Source organism: Pieris brassicae, chromosome Z, assembly GCF_905147105.1.
Source record: "Pieris brassicae chromosome Z, ilPieBrab1.1, whole genome shotgun sequence".
Lineage (NCBI taxonomy): Eukaryota > Metazoa > Arthropoda > Insecta > Lepidoptera > Pieridae > Pieris > Pieris brassicae.
Window position 1 is genome coordinate 1,683,716 of NC_059680.1, and position 27,787 is coordinate 1,711,502.

Here is a 27,787-nt window from a genome sequence, read left to right on the forward strand (position 1 = left end):
TGGAAAATAATATTTTTAATTGGCAACAAAAATTCTAAAAATCATCTTAATATTTGAAACAAAAAAAAAACAGTTCCGAATCATTTAAAAATGGAAAAAACAAATTTCGTAAATTTTTAAATTCTGCTTCCAAATGATTGAAAAAAAAATGGAAAATCATTTTTCAATTTCAAAATATAAAAAAATCGAAATATTCAAAAAAATAGTTTTGAATAATTAAAAAATATAGCATTTTGAACATGACGTTTTTGTCTTAATATATTATGATATAGGAACTTATTTGTTAATTAAGTTTTTTTTACATAAACGTCATAGTAATATCGCCTCAATATGGGGCGTGGGGCATAAAATGTTATCAACATTTCTAAACACAAACTGAAATACACGACTGCCATTAAAATGTCCCATAATGGGGTTTTGGGGCATAATTTGTTTATATCCCCAGGTGAGAAATAGGACAGTTCTCAACTTTTTATACTAACAAAATATCGCTTTTCATAAATTGTCCCAAAATGGGGTTTGGGGAAAAAACGGTAAATGCACCTAGTATGCGTCAAAAAAAGTGAAATCCCAAATGTTTTGAAATCATAGGATTGCGTCTTCTAAAATATCCCAGAGATGGGGTATGGGACACACTTCACTGAACTCCTATTATTACTATGACATTTACATGAAATCTCAAAATAAAAATAACCATTCAAACATCGAAATCCCCCAAAATTACTGAGAACAAGCATGGACCTCAAATTGGGGCATGGGGCAAACAAATGTCATACAAAATGTAACTAAATAAGTACCTTTCTCAAATCCCTAATGTAACTTTTACACTATAATTTAGAAGAACAAACGATCAGTTTCAATATTCAGCCACTTATAAGCATAAGGTATGGGACAAAGTTAGGGAGCGTTCAAATGTTACGTAACGAATTTGGGGGGGGGGGTCCTCTTGTAAAACGTTACGTTACTATGCGGGTATTGAATTACAAGTTATTGTTAATATTATTTTCGACTTTCCAGTACTTTACACCACATAATGGTAAGTGTTAGGTATAAAGAGTCACTGGGGGTGGTCACGAAACGTTTTACTATTGGATACACAAACGTTACGGTGCGTTACATGGGGGGGGGGGTCAATCTCCAAAAATTGCGTGACGTTATACTTGAACGCTCTCTTAGTAGATAAACCAGATTTGAACTTCGAGTGGGGTGGGCCACACAATCAAATCTAACTTCCCATGGGCCTTGGGACATATAAACTGACCATTCAATAAGTACAAAGTTAAGTAGAAACTCACAGAAATTTTCACTTTAGACTTTACCGTTAACACTTTACAGTTGACCGTTTACACTTTACACTTAACACTAACCAAATAAGTTCTTAAGATCTTGCTCGTATAGTGCAATCACAAGCATAATCCCGATACCAGAAGCCAAACCCATGAGCTGCAGGAGGCACTGGCAGAAGGTTCCTTCCTTGCTGTGCGATGTGCTCAGTTCTGGCATCTAAAAATATTCGTAACGTAAATACTCGACCAATTTCCATGAAATCCAACCACAAAATAATGATATGACGGATGTTCGGAACAACATCGCGAGGACACAGTCCAGGCACAGAAAACAGTATAATAACGGTCTTCATGCTGAAGCAATCTCATCCAGACAATGATTCAAGTGCTATATAAAAAACGATCCGTATATATTACGAATAGTTGAATATAGAAACCGGTCATAGAAACATACCATATCAACCAGCGCTATGTAGAGGAAGGTACCGGCTGCAACCGCGAAGAGCCATCTGGTAGCGGATGGCGCGTGTCCAGCTAGAACACCACAAACCATCCCGGCGAGGCATAGGGCAGAGGACAATATGTTGTAACACACGGCTCTCTTTACCGACATACCAGCTTTTAAGAGTACCGCGAAGTCACCTGAATGAGGGTAGATGTAAAATTAGAACAAAAATCTAAATAGTCCATAGGAGGGTAGGTGAAAAAATAATCAAATGAGGGTAGAAGATAATTTAAATAATTAACGCAAGACCGAAAGCATTGCAGAGAGCAGAGGAATATATTTTGTATGTTCATGGCCGCTTTATATTGTCGGCTAAAAGAGGGTAGATGTAAAGTTTTAAAATTTTAAAAACTTCTAGAAGACCGTAGATAACAAATTTCGGTACTTTTAAATACTAGTCAAACGGGGGTAGTTTAAATGATAAAGACTTAACCAATATAGTCTATATAAGCGAAGTATATAGGGAAGTTATAACACACTGTTTTCTTTAGTTCATACTCTTAGTAGCAAATTCAATTAAAGAGGGTAGATGTAAAATTAAATAAAAAATATTCTAAAAGAGGCTAATTATGACGTCACACATTTTAAGAGGACCACGAATATAATTTCTATCAAAGTTTTATAAGCGATATAAGAAATATTATAAGCGACTCAAAGATTAGAAGAGGGTAGATACAATTCAAAGGTAAACGGTTCACAAAAAAGGTCCACTATAAATGGGAAGACGACAACTGTTCAAATTATTTCTTAACTAAAAAAAAAAATTCAAGACCGCCCTCGAACTAAAGAAAAATTTAAAAAATTCAAACTCACCTAACTCGTGGGGTAATTCGTGGCATAATACTGCTATGGCGGTTGAGAAACCACCGGCTAAGTTCGAAGCAAATGCTGCGCCTAAAATATATAAAAAAAAACAACATTATATATGAGGTAACGCCGTCGAAGGATTACGTCACTAAAGTTCGCTCAAAAATGTGTTAAATTTTAATATTTATTCAATTAATGTTGTGCGCACAGGCATACATCGGACTTTGAAGTGTAGCAGTAGTGAAAATAGTAACAAATAATAATGAAATCAATGGCGCTACAACCATTTTGGGTCATTTTTTCAGATCATGTTTAATGATTTGTCAATCTAATAGGCAGGTAGCTGATCAGCCTCCTGTTCCCGAAACTCCGTCGACGTGTCCCCGATTTCCCTACGATGGTTTCCGTCACACAAGCAAGTGATAATGCCCATTAAAAGGCCATTGGTGCACAGCTGAAGATGAGAGTCACACGCAGAAGCTACTAGGCCAACACTGCTATATATGTCGCAATATGCAAAACGAACGTTCGCAGGAGCAGATGGAAAATCATTTCGCTTAAAGATTAACATTTGATTTCAATAAATATATTTATATCAACATAGTTTTTAAATAATTCACCGCAAGAGTTAAGAAAACGGGTCAAAAGACATTTTGATGAAATTCGACGTTATTAACATGAGCATATATTATAGAAATTTTTCGATCTCTATTAAACTCGGTATTAACGGTTAGTTCAACTTACCAATTGCCATTCCATCCGTAAAATTGTGTAATCCGTCCCCCATTATCACCATCCATGCCACAGAGGACATAGATGAAGGCGGGGCATGGACATGCCCATGGGCGTGGGAATGACCGTGATGGGCACGGGAGTGTTCTCTAAAAAAATCGATTAAAGCGTCAGTAATGTAAGTTATGGTGTAGGAACTCTCGAGGTCTTGATTATTTCATTTAATTTTGCGCATTTAAATCATTAGAAGTGACTTAATTGAAGGACAAACACATATACAAACATAAAATATGACGATTTTTTTTAATGGGTTAAATATTATACAGACCTTAGGGTCTACTTATTTTACTATGAGTAATTCATATGGTTTAGAGCATACTTATTTTGTCTTTGTATGTAATGTTAACTAAAGCTATTCGTCTATACAAAATATTTTCATAAAAATCACCTCAATCTTTCTTTTATTTCAAATTCGCCTATTATGAGATTTTCTTTAATATTTTTTGTACATAAAAATACAACTCACCTCAAAATCACCGTATAACTATCACCATCCTTCAAGTTCGTCCCATCCTTAATATTATTCAATTCCACCCCCGTTTCGCCCTTCAACAGCCAATCCTTCGCATTCGGCTCTTCCTTTTCACTCTTATCATTCAACGCATTCGACGACACAACACTGACGCTATTCTTCTCCTTCTCCTTCTCTTTCTCCTTTGGACTTGGCAAATCTCTCAAATGGTGCTCGTCGTGTGTGTCTGTGTCAATTTCATCGTAACAGTATGGGTACTCTGAGTATTTGTGCTTACACATTTTCGTGTCTTCCTCTTTGAAAATGGGGTCATCCTTCAATACTCTAACCCTTGTAGGTAGCTTGTCTTCCTCCAACTTCTGGCGCCTCTTCCGCCATTCCACAACCACGGTCAAACCTTTCTCCGTGAAATAGAAGAACACAACACCAAACATCGCGGCTAGACCCTTCCACATGCCGTCGTCGTGACTCTGGTCATGGCCTGACATGGCATGTGGCATGAGATGCAACAGAGCATCACCGCATAGAGTGCCCACAGCCAATGCGACCAGAAATTGTAGCAAGTGGTTGTAATATGTCTTGTGCATTATTGGTATGACGGCCACGCCTAAGAGTCCGCATGCGCTGATGGCTGTGATACTCAAACATGAGTAGAGCCACACAGCGAACATATTTTTCGAGTATGCGCTCTCGTGCTTTTCTATGTGTGTTTGAAAGTTTGTGTCTGAAACACAACCGCCTCTTTCTAGTGAGGTGTTTGCGAGTTTTTGGTATAATAATATAGGACATATTGCCACTAAAGTATCTTTTGTTATATTACTATCATGGTCATGATTGTCATGATCGTGGTCATGATTGTGTTCGTGATTGTTGGTTTTTAATTTGGTATTCACTGTTGTGATTAATTCGGAACTGCTGATGCACTGAAATAAAACATATATAACACGTTTTATGCTATCAGTATCTCATACTTCATATAAAAGCTAATGAACCAACTTCCAACCGTGTTATAACAATGTACGATGTATAAGATAAAGAGGAAAGACCTGATTGTTTTGGCTCGAAAACTACAGGATTTGAAATTCTTTCAACATTAGAATACTGAAATCCTGATGAATAGAGGCCATACATATAATTAAGAGAATAAAGACCTATTGGACTTTTACTTAAACTATACACATATGTTGATATTGATGTCTGCTCTATTGTCAGCAACATAAAGACACCTTTATGCTGCGGAAACTATTGATAATAGAGCAATGTTTTAGTTTTATAGAATTCATCAATATCTACAAGTGTAAATATAGCATTTAAAAGTGTATTTACGGAAAGCTTTAGAATATCGTGCTAATTAATTCGGGCACCACAGAGTAGAGCTAGTATTATTTATATGGGGATCATAATAGGAATCGCCATATATCTACGATAGGCTCTGGTACAATATCTTTCTGTTGTGAACTCAAACTTAAAATGACTTTATTCATATAGGTAAACAAGTACATGTATGAACGTCAACAGAGAAGATGTTAAATTGATTCTAAATTTAGATTTACTACCAGTTCGCAAGTCAAGGGCATAGAGCGGGCAAGAAGAACTGGCTAGCAACTCTTCGCCACCCTTTTTAATCGCCAAATTTTGTATCATACAAATAAAAAATCTTTATTGATTAAGGCCCAAGGAGAGTCTAATCGCTCAGATACTCATGTAATATGTCCAAATACTTACATTAACAACATCATCCTTCGCCCCCCGCTGGTCATACATATAATTCTTACTTTCTATTTTCTCTACACTTCCATTTATTAATTTCTCTAACTCCAAGCCACTTAACATTCTATGAAAACCATTAAGATCCATCGTCATAGAATTGGGGTCGCCATATAACCTGGAAAATTTAACAAATAATATTAAATTTCACCCATAGTAGACGGGTGCTCTATTGCACTTACTTTTAAAAATCAAAGAAACAGCGTTTGTACTCCTCGCATTTGCATTCAATTTCCACTGATATGGGCGCATTTGAATTAAATTTCAACCCATAGGAGCGCTTTTGAATTAAATTTAACCCCATACGAGGACGAAATTCGGAACTCACCTAAAAATTTGTTCAATATAGTTTCCCATAACATCGCGCTTATGCCTCGACCTCTCCTGACGTATCTTGCCTCTTATGTCCAATGCATTGTCGATCCTCTTCGCCTCATAACCAGCCACGTCGACATCCACATGAGAACCACAAGTGTGCGCTGCGCAGAGCAGGCAAAACATACACACGGTTACTATATTCCGCGCCATCTCATAGCTCAGTACTGTAAACAAAAAAATAATATTACATCGTTACCTTAGGGCAAAATTATATATTATTTTAACTGTATTGGCACAAGGCCAGAGGTGACTGTTTCACAGGAACGGACTGGAGGTTGATAAAAATTAAGAAACTGTTCCCGTGTGAAGAACTGTCGGACTTTTGCCAAAATTTTGAATCAACTGTGATCGATCTGTGTCACGTGACTCCACGTGACCGTTAACATAGGTAACGCTGAAAACATATTTGTACCCTTTGGAGTAGAGACATGGGCCGGTTCAATAGCACGGCTAATGAAAGACTTAAGTTTGCGCTTGGTAAGAGAACTCAGAGCTGGTGCTTTCCTCAACGAATATTTTTAACATACAGCGAAGAAATGCCAGCATTAATTGGTCTGCCACAGGGAGCATTTTTAAGTACAATTATTTATGTAGTTTAAGATTATTGTAAATACTGTATATTTGTGTTGGAAATAAATGTTTAAAAAAGTAACATACTTCACAACCATTTTAATTATAGGCCTGTATTTGTTTCCTGATTTGTCAATTTAACATGCAAGTGCAGCCACCTGTGCCTGACACACGGGTTGTGTTGGGCCACAGGCACGACGGCTTCCACACTATGGTTTCCTTCGTACGTGCGAGTGTTAAATGGACCTTAAAAGTCCATATCACATCTGGGGTTTGAACCTCAGGGATCAGAGTCGCACGCTGAAACCTCTAGGCCAACACTGCTATAATATATATAAAAATATCGCTATTACATTTAATATTAAAAAATTATATTCTTTTAATATTAAAAAGTCTTCCTCAACATCGAACAATACCTGTCCTTCCACCTGCCAATCTCATTGTCTTTTGACGCGTAACGAATCGCTTTGTTACGCGTCGTTGAATATGTAACTTCATAAACAAACTCAAATACTCTCTAGGATTATATAAAAAAAACTCTAATTTCAATTTGAAACGCGCTTTCGAAGTATTTCCCGCTGGCATATACACCCCGCAATTCCAGTCAGTGGTAAGGTACTTCAGGTCGGAGGCACCTTCCTCCACACGTCGCTAGAATCAGTACGATGACGTCACATCTTCAAACGCGCTATCAAAGTATTTCTCGTTGAGCATATATACTTGTCAACATTTCGGGTTATTCAGTAGTAAAACAGGTTGAGGAGGTTGATGAGGTTCCTTAAGTTCGGAAGAGGACCTTTCTTATTCCAGAGATTTCAAAAATAATTACTATTAACTTTGATTTTTGGCACCGATTCTCAAAATATAGCCAATGTAAATAACTATCACACATTTCTCGGGAGTATTTTGGGAGAAAATATTAAAATCGTTTATGGTTTTCTTTAAGGACCACATTCATTGAACCAACGACATATTATTTTTTTATAGAACGGGAAGCAAACTGTCAGGAGGATCACAGGTCGATTTGGCCCAAACGTTTAAATACTTTTTTTTATTCCAGAAGAGCGAAAAGTTCCTATGGGCTTAGCTATAGCTAAATTCCAAATGCTGGTATGTACTAAAAAGGTAGGCAAAGGTAAAAAAATACAAAAACACTGCATTTGTGCATTTGCACCAAACCTACATAAATCCATTGCATAAGCGAAGCCGTAAACGGGAAGGTCGTAGGAAGGAAAATACTATTAAACTACCTTGGTTTCGTAATGGAATATTAAACAGAATAAATTATTAAGGGCCTCTGTAACGCCACCCCAATCTCTGAATAGCTGTGATTCTGGTGTCGAGTCTACGTACGTAATTTTGGGGGCAGGTGATGCGCAAACTCCCACCTCGAATATCAAAAAAAAGGGGGGGGGGTAGAGCCAAATCAAAACTATTTCATTTAATTTTTAATCTTGTCTTGCCAGCATGCCATCAAAAGAAGCTGAAGTTCAGAAGAAATACAAGAATGGCTTACATTCAAATAGGCAGAAGTGGCAATGGGCGCAGCAAATAAAATGCACAGATAAAGGACTTTAAAGACTATATAGAAAGAAATTAATGCAATTAAAATGGCGCTGGCAGAACAGGAGGAGGGGCAGACAATAAAAAGAGAATAGATGGACAACATCACAACTTGGACATGAAAAGGTAACATTTAAAAAGACATGAAGCAGCAGGAAGAGGACAGGACACGCTGATCACCGATCCGGCACATCTGCTAAGGTTAGGTTATGTAACTAAAACAAATGTTTATATATATTATACTGGGTGTCACCAATAAAAGCTTTATAATATGCAAAGGACCAAGGGGATAGAGAAGAGAGTGTTAGCTGGAAGCGAATGAAGAAAGAAACAGCAGAGAAACAGAGATATATGGAAAGAGCTGGAGGAGGTCTTTACCCATCAAGGGGTTTCGATTAATGGTACTGAAGGAAGCTAGGATAATTAGGATAACATGAATAATTATGCAACAAATCTAACCTAGTAAGAGTTGGCAATTAAATGGGCTTTCATTATATATATTGTAACCCAAAAAAGAAACTGTCCCTTCTTACAGTTAGCTTAGGCCCGAGTGCAACAGTGTACCAGGATCATAAATCAATCCTGACAAAACAGTTACCATACATCATAATAATATATCGTAATAAATATATTAAAAACTGAGAATTATAATTGTCAAACGATATGTTCCTGATAGAGCCGCAGACCGGGTCAGTGTACAGAAAACCATTTGCCGGAAGCGCCAAGTTTTATCGTAATCACGATAAAATTTGGACAAATAGAAGATAAGAGGTGTATGAGACTTTGGCAAGCAATCCAACAGAGCTAACAAAATTGCGGGATACAGTCTTAGTTTTGAATCTATCCTGTAAAGTTATACCACTGGATAGCTGAAAAGTAAAAGAATTACGAAGCGAAAACGGTGACGCAACGGTGAAGGGGAAAGCGCTGATTTTGAAGACATTTTGCTGAGAAATTTGCGATTGAAACTTTTGACTCGGAGAACCTGTGTTCGTTTAAGTTTTCGTCATCAGCTGTCGCCAAAAGCTATTGATTGAACATATCCATGACACAGCCATACCCAACTTTTTTAATTGGTATCACGCTGTTTGTCTGTACGACCTCAACAGCTCAGCGCGGAGTAACTTAGTTACAAGTGTAATGAGACTTTTTACAGATTTGTAGCGACATATACAATCTACGGCTGCAATTAAATTCTCATTGACCACATAAACCTTGACATTTCAGTCAGTGCTTAGACTAGAAAAGGATCCTTCCTCTAAGTCGGAGGAGGAGCCTTCCTTCCACCACATGTCGCAACAATCATGATTACGTCAAACCCTGAAACGCGCTATCAAAGTATTTCCCCATGGACATATACATCTGGACATTCCATTGAGTGGTAAGGACTCGTAAAGGATCCATTTAGGTCGGATGAGGAGTAGCCCCTTCCTTCCTCCACATACCGCTCCAATGATGATGATGTCAAACCCTGAAACGCGCTATCGAAGTATTACTACCTGAGCATATCTACATATCGTGCCCTTTTTGCTTCGTGGCCTTTTCAATTGCCTTTCCTCGCCTGACCACATAATTTCCAACCATCCGTTGCACTTCTTCTGCAGTCTTGAATAACCCTCATTCAAGTTTCGTGCCGTTAGAGATATCTCTACAGGCCTTGGAAAGATAACCACGAGTAATCTTCGAAACATTTATTAACAGGCATTTTTGGTATTCATTTGACTGTTTAAAGTAAATTTATTTATTTAGAATAAAGATCACAACAGTTATATGTATTCTAAAGACCGAGAACGCACTGATGAGCTCTCTGGCATTGGGTATCATTTAACATCACGTGAGCCTGATGGTCCCTGTTATATATAAAAAAACGTTTATGGAATTCAAAGAGAATTTCAAAAATTCTGGTATAAGTTAATGAACGGGCCAAATCGAGCGGATTTTTGCTGGAACATTTAAGCTAATATCCTGCAAACTGTCAGTCACCAAGCCGTGTCTATGACCAACGCGCTCTTCGGGATTTATACTTTTTTTTTAAATTAGACTCGGCTGCTCATCTGAAGTTAAGTGATACCCATGGGCACTCGATACCAGAAGGCTCGCGTGTCAGTTGCCGGCATTTTAGGAATTGATACGTTTTTTGGAGTACTATCAGTCGTATTGTTTCACACCTGTCGCCCGTAGATACTCAACACCAGAGAGCTCACAAATGCGTTTTCGGCATTTAATTCCTACTTTATATATTTTTTGACTTACTATACGTAAAAAATTACGTTGAAACATAACGGCAAATAACGGCGATAAATCGTTATCGTTATCATCGCTTTCTTATCACGACACTTAATTTACACTTTTTCGTACGAGGTATTTGGAAGTAACTTGACATTTTTCCTAATCAATATCGCATGCAGCGTTGCACAAATAATTGTCTAGTTCAGCTACATGCCGGATGAAACAGACACATAGGACCCAGACCCAAAAGGTTGTAGCGAGAACATCGTCATACCTGAATACGCACGAAGGAAGACATCGTGAGGAAACCTTAGACCCTTAGAAGGCTGATCACCAACTTGCCTATTAAGAAACAGATAAGAGGACCAGACCCAAAAGGTTGTAGCGAGAACATCGTCATACCTGAATACGCACGAAGGAAGACATCGTTAGGAAACCTTGGACCCTTAGAAGGCTGATCACCAACTTGCCTATTAAGAAACAGATAAGAGGACCAGACCCAAAAGGTTGTAGCGAGAACATCGTCATACCTGAATACGCACGAAGGAAGACATCGTTAGGAAACCTTGGACCCTTAGAAGGCTGATCACCAACTTGCCTATTAAGAAACAGATAAGAGGACCAGACCCAAAAGGTTGTAGCGAGAACATCGTCATACCTGAATACGCACGAAGGAAGACATCGTGAGGAAACCTTAGACCCTTAGAAGGCTGATCACCAACTTGCCTATTAAGAAACAGATAAGAGGACCAGACCCAAAAGGTTGTAGCGAGAACATCGTCATACCTGAATACGCACGAAGGAAGACATCGTGAGGAAACCTTAGACCCTTAGAAGGCTGATCACCAACTTGCCTATTAAGAAACAGATAAGAGGACCAGACCCAAAAGGTTGTAGCGAGAACATCGTCATACCTGAATACGCACGAAGGAAGACATCGTGAGGAAACCTTAGACCCTTAGAAGGCTGATCACCTACTTGCCTATTAAGAAACAGATATATAGGACCCAGACCTAAAAGGTTGTAGCGAGAACATCGTCATACCTGAATACGCACGAAGGAAGACATCGTGAGGAAACCTTAGACCCTTAGAAGGCTGATCACCAACTTGCCTATTAAGAAACAGATAAGAGGACCAGACCCAAAAGGTTGTAGCGAGAACATCGTCATACCTGAATACGCACGAAGGAAGACATCGTTAGGAAACCTTAGACCCTTAGAAGGCTGATCACCAACTTGCCTATTAAGAAACAGATAAGAGGCCCAGACCCAAAAGGTTGTAGCGAGAACATCGTCATACCTGAATACGCACGAAGGAAGACATCGTGAGGAAACCTTAGACCCTTAGAAGGCTGATCACCAACTTGCCTATTAAGAAACAGATAAGAGGACCAGACCCAAAAGGTTGTAGCGAGAACATCGTCATACCTGAATACGCACGAAGGAAGACATCGTTAGGAAACCTTAGACCCTTAGAAGGCTGATCACCAACTTGCCTATTAAGAAACAGATAAGAGGACCAGACCCAAAAGGTTGTAGCGAGAACATCGTCATACCTGAATACGCACGAAGGAAGACATCGTTAGGAAACCTTAGACCCTTAGAAGGCTGATCACCAACTTGCCTATTAAGAAACAGATAAGAGGACCAGACCCAAAAGGTTGTAGCGAGAACATCGTCATACCTGAATACGCACGAAGGAAGACATCGTTAGGAAACCTTGGACCCTTAGAAGGCTGATCACCAACTTGCCTATTAAGAAACAGATAAGAGGACCAGACCCAAAAGGTTGTAGCGAGAACATCGTCATACCTGAATACGCACGAAGGAAGACATCGTGAGGAAACCTTGGACCCTTAGAAGGCTGATCACCAACTTGCCTATTAAGAAACAGATAAGAGGACCAGACCCAAAAGGTTGTAGCGAGAACATCGTCATACCTGAATACGCACGAAGGAAGACATCGTTAGGAAACCTTGGACCCTTAGAAGGCTGATCACCAACTTGCCTATTAAGAAACAGATAAGAGGACCAGACCCAAAAGGTTGTAGCGAGAACATCGTCATACCTGAATACGCACGAAGGAAGACATCGTGAGGAAACCTTAGACCCTTAGAAGGCTGATCACCAACTTGCCTATTAAGAAACAGATAAGAGGACCAGACCCAAAAGGTTGTAGCGAGAACATCGTCATACCTGAATACGCACGAAGGAAGACATCGTGAGGAAACCTTAGACCCTTAGAAGGCTGATCACCAACTTGCCTATTAAGAAACAGATAAGAGGACCAGACCCAAAAGGTTGTAGCGAGAACATCGTCATACCTGAATACGCACGAAGGAAGACATCGTTAGGAAACCTTGGACCCTTAGAAGGCTGATCACCAACTTGCCTATTAAGAAACAGATAAGAGGACCAGACCCAAAAGGTTGTAGCGAGAACATCGTCATACCTGAATACGCACGAAGGAAGACATCGTTAGGAAACCTTGGACCCTTAGAAGGCTGATCACCAACTTGCCTATTAAGAAACAGATAAGAGGACCAGACCCAAAAGGTTGTAGCGAGAACATCGTCATACCTGAATACGCACGAAGGAAGACATCGTTAGGAAACCTTGGACCCTTAGAAGGCTGATCACCTACTTGCCTATCAAGAAACAGATAAGAGGACCAGACCCAAAAGGTTGTAGCGAGAACATCGTCATACCTGAATACGCACGAAGGAAGATATCGTGAGGAAACCTTAGACCCTTAGAAGGCTGATCACCTACTTGCCTATCAAGAAACAGATAAGAGGACCAGACCCAAAAGGTTGTAGCGAGAACATCGTCATACCTGAATACGCACGAAGGAAGACATCGTGAGGAAACCTTGGACCCTTAGAAGGCTGATCACCTACTTGCCTATCAAGAAACAGATAAGAGGACCAGACCCAAAAGGTTGTAGCGAGAACATCGTCATACCTGAATACGCACGAAGGAAGACATCGTGAGGAAACCTTAGACCCTTAGAAGGCTGATCACCTACTTGCCTATCAAGAAACAGATAAGAGGACCAGACCCAAAAGGTTGTAGCGAGAACATCGTCATACCTGAATACGCACGAAGGAAGACATCGTGAGGAAACCTTGGACCCTTAGAAGGCTGATCACCTACTTGCCTATCAAGAAACAGATAAGAGGACCAGACCCAAAAGGTTGTAGCGAGAACATCGTCATACCTGAATACGCACGAAGGAAGACATCGTGAGGAAACCTTGGACCCTTAGAAGGCTGATCACCTACTTGCCTATTAAGAAACAGATAAGAGGACCAGACCCAAAAGGTTGTAGCGAGAACATCGTCATACCTGAATACGCACGAAGGAAGACATCGTTAGGAAACCTTGGACCCTTAGAAGGCTGATCACCTACTTGCCTATCAAGAAACAGATAAGAGGACCAGACCCAAAAGGTTGTAGCGAGAACATCGTCATACCTGAATACGCACGAAGGAAGACATCGTTAGGAAACCTTGGACCCTTAGAAGGCTGATCACCTACTTGCCTATCAAGAAACAGATATATAGGACCCAGACCTAAAAGGTTGTAGCGAGAACATCGTCATACCTGAATACGCACGAAGGAAGACATCGTTAGGAAACCTTGGACCCTTAGAAGGCTGATCACCTACTTGCCTATCAAGAAACAGATATATAGGACCCAGACCTAAAAGGTTGTAGCGAGAACATCGTCATACCTGAATACGCACGAAGGAAGACATCGTTAGGAAACCTTGGACCCTTAGAAGGCTGATCACCTACTTGCCTATCAAGAAACAGATATATAGGACCCAGACCCAAAAGGTTGTAGCGAGAACATCGTCATACCTGAATACGCACGAAGGAAGACATCGTTAGGAAACCTTGGACCCTTAGAAGGCTGATCACCTACTTGCCTATCAAGAAACAGATAAGAGGACCAGACCCAAAAGGTTGTAGCGAGAACATCGTCATACCTGAATACGCACGAAGGAAGACATCGTGAGGAAACCTTAGACCCTTAGAAGGCTGATCACCTACTTGCCTATCAAGAAACAGATAAGAGGACCAGACCCAAAAGGTTGTAGCGAGAACATCGTCATACCTGAATACGCACGAAGGAAGACATCGTGAGGAAACCTTGGACCCTTAGAAGGCTGATCACCTACTTGCCTATCAAGAAACAGATAAGAGGACCAGACCCAAAAGGTTGTAGCGAGAACATCGTCATACCTGAATACGCACGAAGGAAGACATCGTGAGGAAACCTTAGACCCTTAGAAGGCTGATCACCTACTTGCCTATCAAGAAACAGATAAGAGGACCAGACCCAAAAGGTTGTAGCGAGAACATCGTCATACCTGAATACGCACGAAGGAAGACATCGTGAGGAAACCTTGGACCCTTAGAAGGCTGATCACCTACTTGCCTATCAAGAAACAGATAAGAGGACCAGACCCAAAAGGTTGTAGCGAGAACATCGTCATACCTGAATACGCACGAAGGAAGACATCGTGAGGAAACCTTGGACCCTTAGAAGGCTGATCACCTACTTGCCTATCAAGAAACAGATAAGAGGACCAGACTCAAAAGGTTGTAGCGAGAACATCGTCATACCTGAATACGCACGAAGGAAGACATCGTGAGGAAACCTTGGACCCTTAGAAGGCTGATCACCTACTTGCCTATCAAGAAACAGATAAGAGGACCAGACCCAAAAGGTTGTAGCGAGAACATCGTCATACCTGAATACGCACGAAGGAAGACATCGTTAGGAAACCTTGGACCCTTAGAAGGCTGATCACCTACTTGCCTATCAAGAAACAGATATATAGGACCCAGACCTAAAAGGTTGTAGCGAGAACATCGTCATACCTGAATACGCACGAAGGAAGACATCGTTAGGAAACCTTGGACCCTTAGAAGGCTGATCACCTACTTGCCTATCAAGAAACAGATATATAGGACCCAGACCTAAAAGGTTGTAGCGAGAACATCGTCATACCTGAATACGCACGAAGGAAGACATCGTTAGGAAACCTTGGACCCTTAGAAGGCTGATCACCTACTTGCCTATCAAGAAACAGATATATAGGACCCAGACCCAAAAGGTTGTAGCGAGAACATCGTCATACCTGAATACGCACGAAGGAAGACATCGTTAGGAAACCTTGGACCCTTAGAAGGCTGATCACCTACTTGCCTATCAAGAAACAGATAAGAGGACCAGACCCAAAAGGTTGTAGCGAGAACATCGTCATACCTGAATACGCACGAAGGAAGACATCGTGAGGAAACCTTAGACCCTTAGAAGGCTGATCACCTACTTGCCTATCAAGAAACAGATAAGAGGACCAGACCCAAAAGGTTGTAGCGAGAACATCGTCATACCTGAATACGCACGAAGGAAGACATCGTGAGGAAACCTTGGACCCTTAGAAGGCTGATCACCTACTTGCCTATCAAGAAACAGATAAGAGGACCAGACCCAAAAGGTTGTAGCGAGAACATCGTCATACCTGAATACGCACGAAGGAAGACATCGTGAGGAAACCTTGGACCCTTAGAAGGCTGATCACCTACTTGCCTATCAAGAAACAGATATATAGGACCCAGACCTAAAAGGTTGTAGCGAGAACATCGTCATACCTGAATACGCACGAAGGAAGACATCGTTAGGAAACCTTGGACCCTTAGAAGGCTGATCACCTACTTGCCTATCAAGAAACAGATATATAGGACCCAGACCTAAAAGGTTGTAGCGAGAACATCGTCATACCTGAATACGCACGAAGGAAGACATCGTGAGGAAACCTTGGACCCTTAGAAGGCTGATCACCTACTTGCCTATCAAGAAACAGATAAGAGGACCAGACCCAAAAGGTTGTAGCGAGAACATCGTCATACCTGAATACGCACGAAGGAAGACATCGTGAGGAAACCTTGGACCCTTAGAAGGCTGATCACCTACTTGCCTATCAAGAAACAGATATATAGGACCCAGACCTAAAAGGTTGTAGCGAGAACATCGTCATACCTGAATACGCACGAAGGAAGACATCGTTAGGAAACCTTGGACCCTTAGAAGGCTGATCACCTACTTGCCTATCAAGAAACAGATATATAGGACCCAGACCTAAAAGGTTGTAGCGAGAACATCGTCATACCTGAATACGCACGAAGGAAGACATCGTGAGGAAACCTTGGACCCTTAGAAGGCTGATCACCTACTTGCCTATCAAGAAACAGATATATAGGACCCAGACCCAAAAGGTTGTAGCGAGAACATCGTCATACCTGAATACGCACGAAGGAAGACATCGTGAGGAAACCTTGGACCCTTAGAAGGCTGATCACCTACTTGCCTATCAAGAAACAGATATATAGGACCCAGACCTAAAAGGTTGTAGCGAGAACATCGTCATACCTGAATACGCACGAAGGAAGACATCGTGAGGAAACCTTGGACCCTTAGAAGGCTGATCACCTACTTGCCTATCAAGAAACAGATATATAGGACCCAGACCTAAAAGGTTGTAGCGAGAACATCGTCATACCTGAATACGCACGAAGGAAGACATCGTGAGGAAACCTTGGACCCTTAGAAGGCTGATCACCTACTTGCCTATCAAGAAACAGATATATAGGACCCAGACCTAAAAGGTTGTAGCGAGAACATCGTCATACCTGAATACGCACGAAGGAAGACATCGTGAGGAAACCTTGGACCCTTAGAAGGCTGATCACCTACTTGCCTATCAAGAAACAGATATATAGGACCCAGACCTAAAAGGTTGTAGCGAGAACATCGTCATACCTGAATACGCACGAAGGAAGACATCGTGAGGAAACCTTGGACCCTTAGAAGGCTGATCACCTACTTGCCTATCAAGAAACAGATAAGAGGACCAGACCCAAAAGGTTGTAGCGAGAACATCGTCATACCTGAATACGCACGAAGGAAGACATCGTGAGGAAACCTTGGACCCTTAGAAGGCTGATCACCTACTTGCCTATCAAGAAACAGATATATAGGACCCAGACCTAAAAGGTTGTAGCGAGAACATCGTCATACCTGAATACGCACGAAGGAAGACATCGTTAGGAAACCTTGGACCCTTAGAAGGCTGATCACCAACTTGCCTATTAAGAAACAGATAAGAGGACCAGACCCAAAAGGTTGTAGCGAGAACATCGTCATACCTGAATACGCACGAAGGAAGACATCGTGAGGAAACCTTGGACCCTTAGAAGGCTGATCACCTACTTGCCTATCAAGAAACAGATATATAGGACCCAGACCTAAAAGGTTGTAGCGAGAACATCGTCATACCTGAATACGCACGAAGGAAGACATCGTTAGGAAACCTTGGACCCTTAGAAGGCTGATCACCTACTTGCCTATCAAGAAACAGATAAGAGGACCAGACCCAAAAGGTTGTAGCGAGAACATCGTCATACCTGAATACGCACGAAGGAAGACATCGTGAGGAAACCTTAGACCCTTAGAAGGCTGATCACCAACTTGCCTATTAAGAAACAGATAAGAGGACCAGACCCAAAAGGTTGTAGCGAGAACATCGTCATACCTGAATACGCACGAAGGAAGACATCGTGAGGAAACCTTAGACCCTTAGAAGGCTGATCACCAACTTGCCTATTAAGAAACAGATAAGAGGACCAGACCCAAAAGGTTGTAGCGAGAACATCGTCATACCTGAATACGCACGAAGGAAGACATCGTGAGGAAACCTTAGACCCTTAGAAGGCTGATCACCAACTTGCCTATTAAGAAACAGATAAGAGGACCAGACCCAAAAGGTTGTAGCGAGAACATCGTCATACCTGAATACGCACGAAGGAAGACATCGTGAGGAAACCTTAGACCCTTAGAAGGCTGATCACCAACTTGCCTATTAAGAAACAGATAAGAGGACCAGACCCAAAAGGTTGTAGCGAGAACATCGTCATACCTGAATACGCACGAAGGAAGACATCGTGAGGAAACCTTGGACCCTTAGAAGGCTGATCACCTACTTGCCTATCAAGAAACAGATAAGAGGACCAGACCCAAAAGGTTGTAGCGAGAACATCGTCATACCTGAATACGCACGAAGGAAGACATCGTGAGGAAACCTTGGACTCGAATACGAAAAGTATCAAGATCTTAAATATAATCTTAATATTTTTATAATTATGTATTAAAAATGCTAGCTAATGTGAAATTGGATAATGGTCTATAATGATGACGCAATCTTTATTGTGTTCAATAAGGTTCTATTTAGAGTGATCTCGAAGGTTATATGAAAAACCTTGAAACATCAATCTCGTTACATTTCGTTCAAGACTGAAAATAAAAATAACTTTATTTATGATCTAGGGTGATTAAAATTATAGACACGCTATCTATTAATGTTAACTGTGAAAAAATCCGATCAATAGTTTTTGACCTAAATGCGTTCGTACAAGGGACTTAATTTTATATAAAGATTTTAACATAGACATCTCCAAATAGTAATTAATAATACATTTGAAATTTCAAATGCAATAGTCAAGCTATCAATTGGCGTAAACTATATAAAAATCCGTAGATTAGTTTTTGAGTTACGTAAACAAACAGTTGCGGTCTGTCATCGCAAAAACTTTATAATAAAAACTTTTTTATCAAACTGTATCAAAAGCTACTAAAGTTTTAACTTAATCGCTTTAAGAACCTTAATATAGTCATTTTGCTCTTCAAGAATAGTGCTTATAACTCAGTCAATTTACATAAAATCATAATATATATATATCAAAACCTTCCTTATGAAACACACTATCTATTGGTCATAACTGTATAAAAATCCGTCCAATAGTTTATCACTTAAACGCGTTCAAACACGAGATCTGAATACATTGATTTTCAATAACAGCTACATTTCAGTAAATTTACATAAAACCAAAATTATATATAAAAAACTTCCTCAAAAGTTTGAACCTACTTTTTACATTTATACAACGATGAATCCTCAGATTCGACAGCGGTCGCTAAACTTTAGTTTCAAGGTGACCACCACCAACGAAACACAAAGAACCTTATTACGAACGCAATAAGGCAGTTGTAACGGATTGCATCATCGTTATTTTTCGTTAGTAACGGCTTCGTTACACGAAAATTCTCAGAATCGTTTCGCTCACAAGACATGCACAATGAAAGGTATTTATAAAGATTTGTATATTTATAGAACAGAGGGCAAACGGGCAGCCTCACCTGATGTTAAGCGAAGTCATTAAGATGAATTGGTTCGGAAATATTGCAATAGCTCCACATAATGGTGGCGGCAAAAACTGCCTTAAGAAACGCTCAGTTAAGGAATGATGGACGTTGATGATGTATTAAGCTGGTGGAAAAGAGGACTATTTAGAAGGTGGATATACCAGATAACGGCTGATACATGGCAGAGATTGGGACAAACAGGAATGGCTTTTGAGGAGGCCTTTGCCAAGAAAGATTTCTAGAAATTATTAGATGATGTATCATATATATATCATGCGATAATATTTATATGTGGATCAACACGCCACGCTATAAGACATTTATATGCTTGCTAAGCTAGATTCCAATTTCATATCTCTGCATTTCTGCGTTGAATCGTGGGTAAGATTACCGACGGAACAAGTTGGAATCGGATTAAATATTGATTTTTATATTTATAAAAGCTTGCCATGCGCTCGGCGCGCGCTACAATGGACTTATAAAAATAATACAGTGGCGCTACATAGGTCTGGGCCTCAGATTTCCGTGTCTGTATTATGATTTACCAATCTAATAGGCAAGTAGGTGATCAGCCTCCTGTGCCTGACACACGCCGGCGTGTTGGGTCTAAGGCAAGCAGGTTTCCTCGCGATATATACCTTCGTACGAGCGAGTGTCAAATGCGCACATAGACCTACGACTTCAGGGATATGCGACCCACGCTGAAGCCACTAGACCAACACAAACACGAAGAGAAAAGAAACATCCATTCATAAATTACAAAGGGAAATAGATTTCCTTCTATGAGAGAGGGACTATGGATTTCCAGACCTAGAATTATCAGAAACAATCTGGATATGGATATTTGGCCAAAACGCGTTCTTCTGAAAAGAACATATTGGATGATGCGATATCTGGGGTATCCAGAGGGTACACGAAATTCAAAATTCAGCCAAAATGTTTATTAATTCCAGTCAAAGGTAAAATTTTGGAAACGAAGAGAGAGAGAAGTTTGAGAGATTGTAGAGGGTTATCTTTTGAAGAAGATTTAATTCGAATTAAGAAGCTATTTTGAAAATTCTTTCACCAATAGAAAACCACGTTATTTGTGAGTATTATGATATATATATATATTAACATCAAAATAAAAGGAAATCTTGGTAGAAAAAGAGTTGAAGGCTTGACATGAGTTGGAGCCTACAAGATGTAGGTACGTGTATTATAGCATAATGAAACTCAAAATAACTTTAATCATATAGGTAACTAAGTATACTTATGAACGTCAGCAGAAAATATGTTAAATTGATTCTAAATTACTACCAGTTAGCAAGTCAAGGGCGTAGAGCGGGCAAGAACTGTCCAGAAACTCCGTCACTTTTAGTCGCTTTAAGTCATACAAATTGTTTGAACTGGAGCAAAGCAATCGCAAGGATTAGGATTAAATGATTTAAATTAAGATTAAATAATTGTATGAAATTCTTTGAAACTTTCTCAACTACTTTGGAAACTCAAACACAACAAAATGTACCGACTCTACTATAAATGTATATGTAATGTAATATGTACTTTTACTACTTTAAATAATCATTTAAAAACCACGTAATTTCTTCAGTAAAAACTTTAGAAAGAGAAAGAAAACACAGAGATATTTGGAAAACGATGAACCTTTACTCCAAGAACGGGTTCCGATCAGCGGTACTGAAGGCAACTAGGATATTGGGATAAAAATACTTTACTTATAATATAATACTTTTGTTAAACAGGCTTTTATTATTGTGAATTATTTTTTTTATGTAAATACTAGCTGACCGAAAAACGTCGTTTTGCCATGCTCCCAGGAAACATTATTTTATTCAATAATAAAAAAATAGGGGTTTATAAAAAAATACAAACAAAAAAATTGTCTAATTTTTTTTTACCCCCCCCTTATTACTTAGGGGTTTGAAAGATAGTAGCCGATTCTCAGACTGAATTTACATAAAAAAATTCATAAGCATCGATCGAGCCGTTACGAAGGAGTATGGTAACGAAGATTTTATATATTCTTATAGGGATTTTATTCTTAAATTAATTTGATGTTTTTGATTATAATTCAATAAATTTACAAAAAACTATAATACAATATATACTCAAACCTTCCTCATTAAACACTATCTATGGTGAAACTGTATAAAAACCCAATACTTTTCGACTTAATCGCCTTCAAATTATAACTTCAATAATCGCTATATTTCAGTCAATAATATACATTATATCTATTTAAACCTTCCCGTGACACACGCTATATGCTGATGTCAACTATATAAAAATCCATTTAGTCGTTTTTCAGTTTTTCGCCTTTACCTAGACAGATTTTACATGAAACGATCTTAATATAGACATTTTGCTTTCAGTCAATATACATAAATCCGTAATTATATATCAAAACCTTCCTCACTAACACACTAACTATACAAAAATCCGTGCAGTATTATAAACGTATACCTGGCGATGACTGTTATATAGATTTAGACGTCGAATATACAAAAATATGTACTTACATTCAAATAACAATTATGCGTTGTAAACCGGCGCGCGCGCACTAACGGAATGTACTGAACGATAAGCGTCGTTAGTCGACGTAACGTCGTAACGCGACCTTGGGAGGTCGTTAGGGTTATCGAATGAATAATTTTAAAACATGGCCAATATTTTTTTATGATTTTTCGCTCGTATGAAGGAAATCATGGTCGTACCGGCTTTAGACCCAATCAGGCAAAGGCTGGTCACCTTCATGCCTCATGAATTATGTATCAGGCAAGTAGAACAGTCCTATGTAGGACCCAAACCTAAAACGTTGTAGCGAGAACATCGTAATACCGGCTTTAGACCCAATCAGGCAAAGGCTGATCCTCTATTTGCCTCATGAAACAGATACATAGGACCCAAACCTGCTGTTCTCCTGCGCTGTTCTACATTTCCGAGAAATTCATTCTTCTTTTATCCAAGGTGGAAATGGCTTCTTTGCCCCAAAACCAAGTCGAGTATATTTTTAAATTCCTTGAACTCTGAGGAAGGTTTTGATGGAGAAAAATTGCACGGAAGACCAGACTTTATTCCGGGACCGAACAGTCTCTATTCGGTAGCATATCATATGTTGTTAGTTAATAGATCACATTAGGGCGAAATAAAAAAAATATATAAAAACTTTAAGTAGACAACCCTAAAAGTCATGCGCAAGAATTGTAAAACACATACGAATATCGTCTTTATCATTACGATACTGACTTCTGATATCAATAAGGTAAAGCGACATTTATCGTGGTCGGAAAAATGATGGGTACAATGACAAGCATGGGTGCACGTTTCAATTATGTGCAAAAGTTGGTCAGCACCTTGGTTAAGCAAAACACGCCACGATTAGAACGTGGATGGGTTCTATTAACTGTGACATTAGTCTGATCGCCAAATTTTTTAATAAGGATATTTTCTCTCAAAATTCGTTTTTGTTATACACAACCAAAATAATATATTTTTATACTATAAAGAGCCTATGGGACGCCCAAAAAGGGCCGTCATCGCAGCCTATGAACCAATTTTAGTAGGTGCGTCGCCGGCCTTTGAGTATGCTCTTTTTATAAAGTTGGAGGTCGTGTCTTGTAGGGAAGTAGCTAGTAGTAGATTTTTGTAAATTATATATATATTTTCAAAGTCAGACACCTTTACAGACGCTTACCGCAGTCAAAAACATGATGGGTACATATGTATTTAAGTTAAGCAACACTTGCCGCGGTCAAAAACACGATGGGACATTTACCGATTGTTTAAGCACATTTAACTCTTCAATCACTTTTCACTTAACACATGTTATAATATAAACTTACCACGAAAAAGGGCGCGCATCTCCACGACCGACACCTGTCACGGCTGACAGTTGACAGTTATCAATACGTCCGGCCGCCATATTTATACAGAGCGCGGGAAACACGGAAGCAGGATGCAATTCGAATTTCGAACGCTTCATTACGCCCTTTGTATGTTTTTGTCTAAGTTAAAGTAAAGATTCAAATAAACCATAGATCCATGCAGTCTATTATCTATACTTCCTTAATCGTTAATGTGGCATATCGTTCATTAGATATATTAATCAATTACACAAACTATTTACTTTTAGAACACGCGCAAGTGCGTTGCCGGCCTTTTAACAAACCGCTATTGCACAAATAAATCAGGCAGGGAAAAGCAAGAGGCTCATCTGATGTTAAATGATACCGCCGAGGACACATTCAATGCCAGAGGGGTCGCGAGTTCTTGCCGGCCCTTTAAAAATTAATACGCTCTTTTATTGAAGGACCCTAAATCGAATTGGTTCGGAAATACTTCAGTGGGCAGCTGTTACCACTGCCAACGGGCAGACTCAGAACGACTTGAAGACACACATGGAATAATGAATTGGATATATGTTCAAAGTTATAGTGTACTCTTCAATCAAAGGCCGGCACTCAAACTCAAAATGAGTGTCCATGTTCCTTCTATGGGCATCTCGTAGGCTCGTCCCCCCTATAATATATATATATATAAATATATGCTCACACAACGCTTTCATAATACACATTTGAAACAAACCAAAACGGTACATAATATAGTTCACAAACATCCGTCGACAACACTCCGAGCATATAATCACATCGATCAATTGATTGGTGAATTGCTCCCATTTGATGCAATGATATACTTTTATTTAAATCTGTCATATACGAACACTTGAAATTCGTGTGGTTACTGTAAATAGCAATAATTTCCATGTCATTGACACTATATACACGTTAAGCAACAATACGTGACGTCAACATTTTGGATGGGTTACCGAACTAAAGAATCTTCTATGAATCACCCATTCAGAGCGTAACTTAACTGCCCAAAGCAGAAGTTTTTATTCGTTACGTAATATGAAACGGAAAGCCATCCACGTTCTCACCGTGACCAGCGTTATTTAACCTTGCTGACCATATACAATGAGGAATACTTAAAACCCCATCCACTCTCCAACCGCGTAGGTCAAGCTTAACCTTGCTAAGTGAAGATGACAAATTACACGCGCTCATCTGTGTGTCTATAGCAAGCAAATTTAAAGAACGCATCAAAAAAAACACAGCGCAAGCATGGCTTAACCTCCCAAATCCATGAATCACAGAAATTACGTTTCATTACCGCGTGGGTGAGTCTAAAAATATCCCCGTAGGTCAGTAGGACAGCAGTGAATGTGAATTTATTTTTAGTATTATCTACATTATTTCGTCTGCTCATTGATATTTTTCCATTGTATCGAACCCCCGTACCTCTTAGATATGGACAAACAGGACGGAAAATAAACAATTAATTAGCATGTCTGTTCAAAATTAATGTTAGGAGACCGATTGAAGCTCAATGTAATAGCAAAATATACAACCGAATAATAATGCAAATTTACATTAAATAACTTATGGTTTGAATGGTTTTCAAACCATGTCTAACCACATATCAAGTCACATTATTAAATGACACAATTATGGCCTATTGAAATGTCAGTAATCAATTTGTGTTACTTGCATAAAGAACACTTACACACTAACACACACTAATACGTTATACTAACTTGCCAGTGGCCTACAATTTGTATATAAACACTTTCACATAGATATTGTCTGTAAGGTTGTCACATATATTTTTTAATAAATGAGTTTAAATTATTAAATTTTCTCTCATCTTCATAGACAATTTAGTTTTCATGAATAGGCGGTACACAGTTTACATCATACCTTTTTAAGAGTTGCATCGCATTCCTAACCTTACTGGCTTTAGAATTTAATCCATATATTATTTACATTGTATAGAATTTTATAAACTGGAATCAAGTGTATAAAACATAATTCATCATAAATAAAAATTTGATTAATAGGCATCGGTTTAAAATAGACCAAATCATAAAGATCTCTAAGATCAAAAGACTTTAATGACTTCTTATCAGTTGAGAGACATCTTTAAAGTATATTTATATTCCATCATGACCTCAATCTTTGATAACATTTTCTTTACAGAAATACTTCATAAACTAGGGCCTGACTCAGCTTCACATGGGTAGATAGCCATATTGTGGCTTTGTTTGCGGTACAAAAAAACTTGCCAAAAAATTATAAATTAATCACTCCTTTACTTGGAAAAAAAATCCATAAAAAACTATTCTGTTGTTTTGAGTTTAACGCAAAAAAACAGATGTGGTAGAGGCTTTGTTTTATAATATTAAGTTATTACAGTTACAATTGAAGCTTTGGTACATATAATATGGCTATAATGAACTCAATTCAATGAATAAATAAACCTAAACATATTACTGAAGTGTACTTGCATACTACAAAATTTACTGAATAAAAATTTGAATTTATTAATATAATAATAATACTCAATAGTGCTACAGCCTTTTTAGGTGTGGGCCTCAGATTTCTGTATCTGTTTCATGATCATTTGTTAATTGAATAGGCAAGTAGGTGATCAGCCTTCTGTGCCTGACTCACACCTTCGACATTTTGGGTCTAAGGCAAGCTGGTTTCATCACAATGATTTCCCTCACCATTCAAGCGAATTAAGAAATCCATTAGTGCACAGCCAAGGATCAAATCTACAACCTCAGGGATGAGTCTCGCATGCTAAATCTACTAGGCCAACACTGCTCCATTAATTAATTTTTAATTATATTATGAAGAAGTTTTGCATTTCTATGGATTAAGACAGCTAATGTATTAATTGGTTTCTGTGCAGGTTAATTAAAATATATAAAGAATAATCTGCTCTTCTGACCAAAAATATTATATAAAACAATATTTGCGGCTACATTTCGTGACTATTTTCCTTTTTATTTCTGACAACATTTTATAATGAACTCAGAATGTTGCTGCTACCTATATTTGTATGTAAGATGTGACAACAATATAGTTATATACCAATTAAGATTTTTATCAGCCATTACACTTATTAACACAATAATTAACAGTTTATATTGAAACATTGAATTAATTATTTATGTTAATTGGACAGTTCAAATATATTAATTCTATAAACTGTGCCAATATTTACAAATATTAGTAGAAAATTGTATAAAAACATATTTGAATTCAGTAAATATGTATAAAATAGTAATGTTTATGCGAAAATCACATAAAACCATAATTTCTTGAAAAAAAAAACCAAAACGCTAAGAGAAAGCCAACCTTTATACAACTAATTAATGAGTACAAATAGATAACTTATGTTAATTTTAAATGATTATGTGTAAAAAAATGTATTCGAGCAATCTCGTATTTCTTTGATACCAACACGTGTAAAAAATGTCCTTAATCATCAAAAGAACGATCAGATAATACCTATTCATCTAAATTCGCATAAAAACCAATTGTTCCGTTTAATATAAAACGCTCGAGTCGACATCAACAATTACTTATTGTGTAGAAGCGAAACTAACAAGATGCATATTAAATGCATGCGTTAAATAACATGGTTTCATTAACACGAGATTGAAATAGATACCCCTCAGAATAGTTATTTAATAAGTAGCTGGAGAAATGAGGACCGGTCTCCAAATAAAGACATCGTGACAATAATACTGGTAAACTGACCTGATTACAAATATTACACCTGCACGGGTTGTTTGATATGTTTTCATTCAAAAGTTTATATTTCAAACGCCACAATTAATTACAATTAGTAAATTCACACAATACTACACTAAACTTTTTTTGCAAACTCTTTTTTCTGACAATTATAATACGACCGCGATGCGCGAACACAGAAGCGCGTTCATAAAAAAACTGATTGACAACTGACAATTTGAAAGTTTTTTTTATTATTATTCGACTTCCGGTTAAGCTAAAGTCTTTAGCCCGTGCATTTGTCTTTCATATTTTCTTTAGCTAATTCCATAATCTTGACGAAAATAAACATTTGGCATAATAGGTAATTAATGGTCAAAGTGACACAACTCGATTTTATCCATTTTGCCATGCCAAATATTAGTTTCAGTACCTTTATTACCTTTTACCCGTTATATAGCCTTTTTAACTCGGAATATAGATTTAATACGTTCCGCAGTCAAAAAAGAAATATAAAGTATTGTGATTAAAATTAATACTAATCTTTCAAAATTTGAACATCTTA

General features: G+C 38.5%; 1 protein-coding gene across 3 annotated transcripts; it reads right to left on the reverse strand.

Moving 5' to 3' along the window:
* Window positions 1-1,132: 1,132 nt before the first annotated feature.
* On the reverse strand, window positions 1,133-27,422 carry LOC123718636 (zinc transporter foi). 3 transcript variants are annotated; one of them, XM_045675317.1, is made up of 8 exons: window positions 27,250-27,422; window positions 5,958-6,171; window positions 5,588-5,747; window positions 3,857-4,785; window positions 3,343-3,479; window positions 2,605-2,685; window positions 1,741-1,928; window positions 1,133-1,503 (listed from the first exon to the last, which is right to left on the reverse strand). In XM_045675317.1, exons 2-8 carry the CDS (start codon window positions 6,155-6,157, stop codon window positions 1,363-1,365), a joined length of 1,836 nt encoding a protein of 611 aa, XP_045531273.1. In that variant the 5' UTR covers window positions 6,158-6,171; window positions 27,250-27,422; the 3' UTR covers window positions 1,133-1,362. The 3 variants fall into 3 exon arrangements, with proteins under 3 accessions (XP_045531273.1, XP_045531271.1, XP_045531274.1); XM_045675315.1 differs by lacking the exon at window positions 27,250-27,422 and adding an exon at window positions 23,485-23,535; XM_045675318.1 differs by lacking the exon at window positions 27,250-27,422 and adding an exon at window positions 22,162-22,210.
* Between the last annotated feature and the right edge of the window lie 365 nt (window positions 27,423-27,787).

Bases quoted from the DNA above. Each gene is read 5' to 3' on its own strand.
- LOC123718636 (XM_045675315.1), bottom strand. The intron at 3,480-3,856 runs GTGAGTTGTATT...CGATTTTTTTAG, and splicing joins AGTTATACGGTGATTTTGAG to AGAACACTCCCGTGCCCATC. The intron at 1,929-2,604 runs GTGAGTTTGAAT...ACCCTCATTCAG, and splicing joins CGAATTACCCCACGAGTTAG to GTGACTTCGCGGTACTCTTA.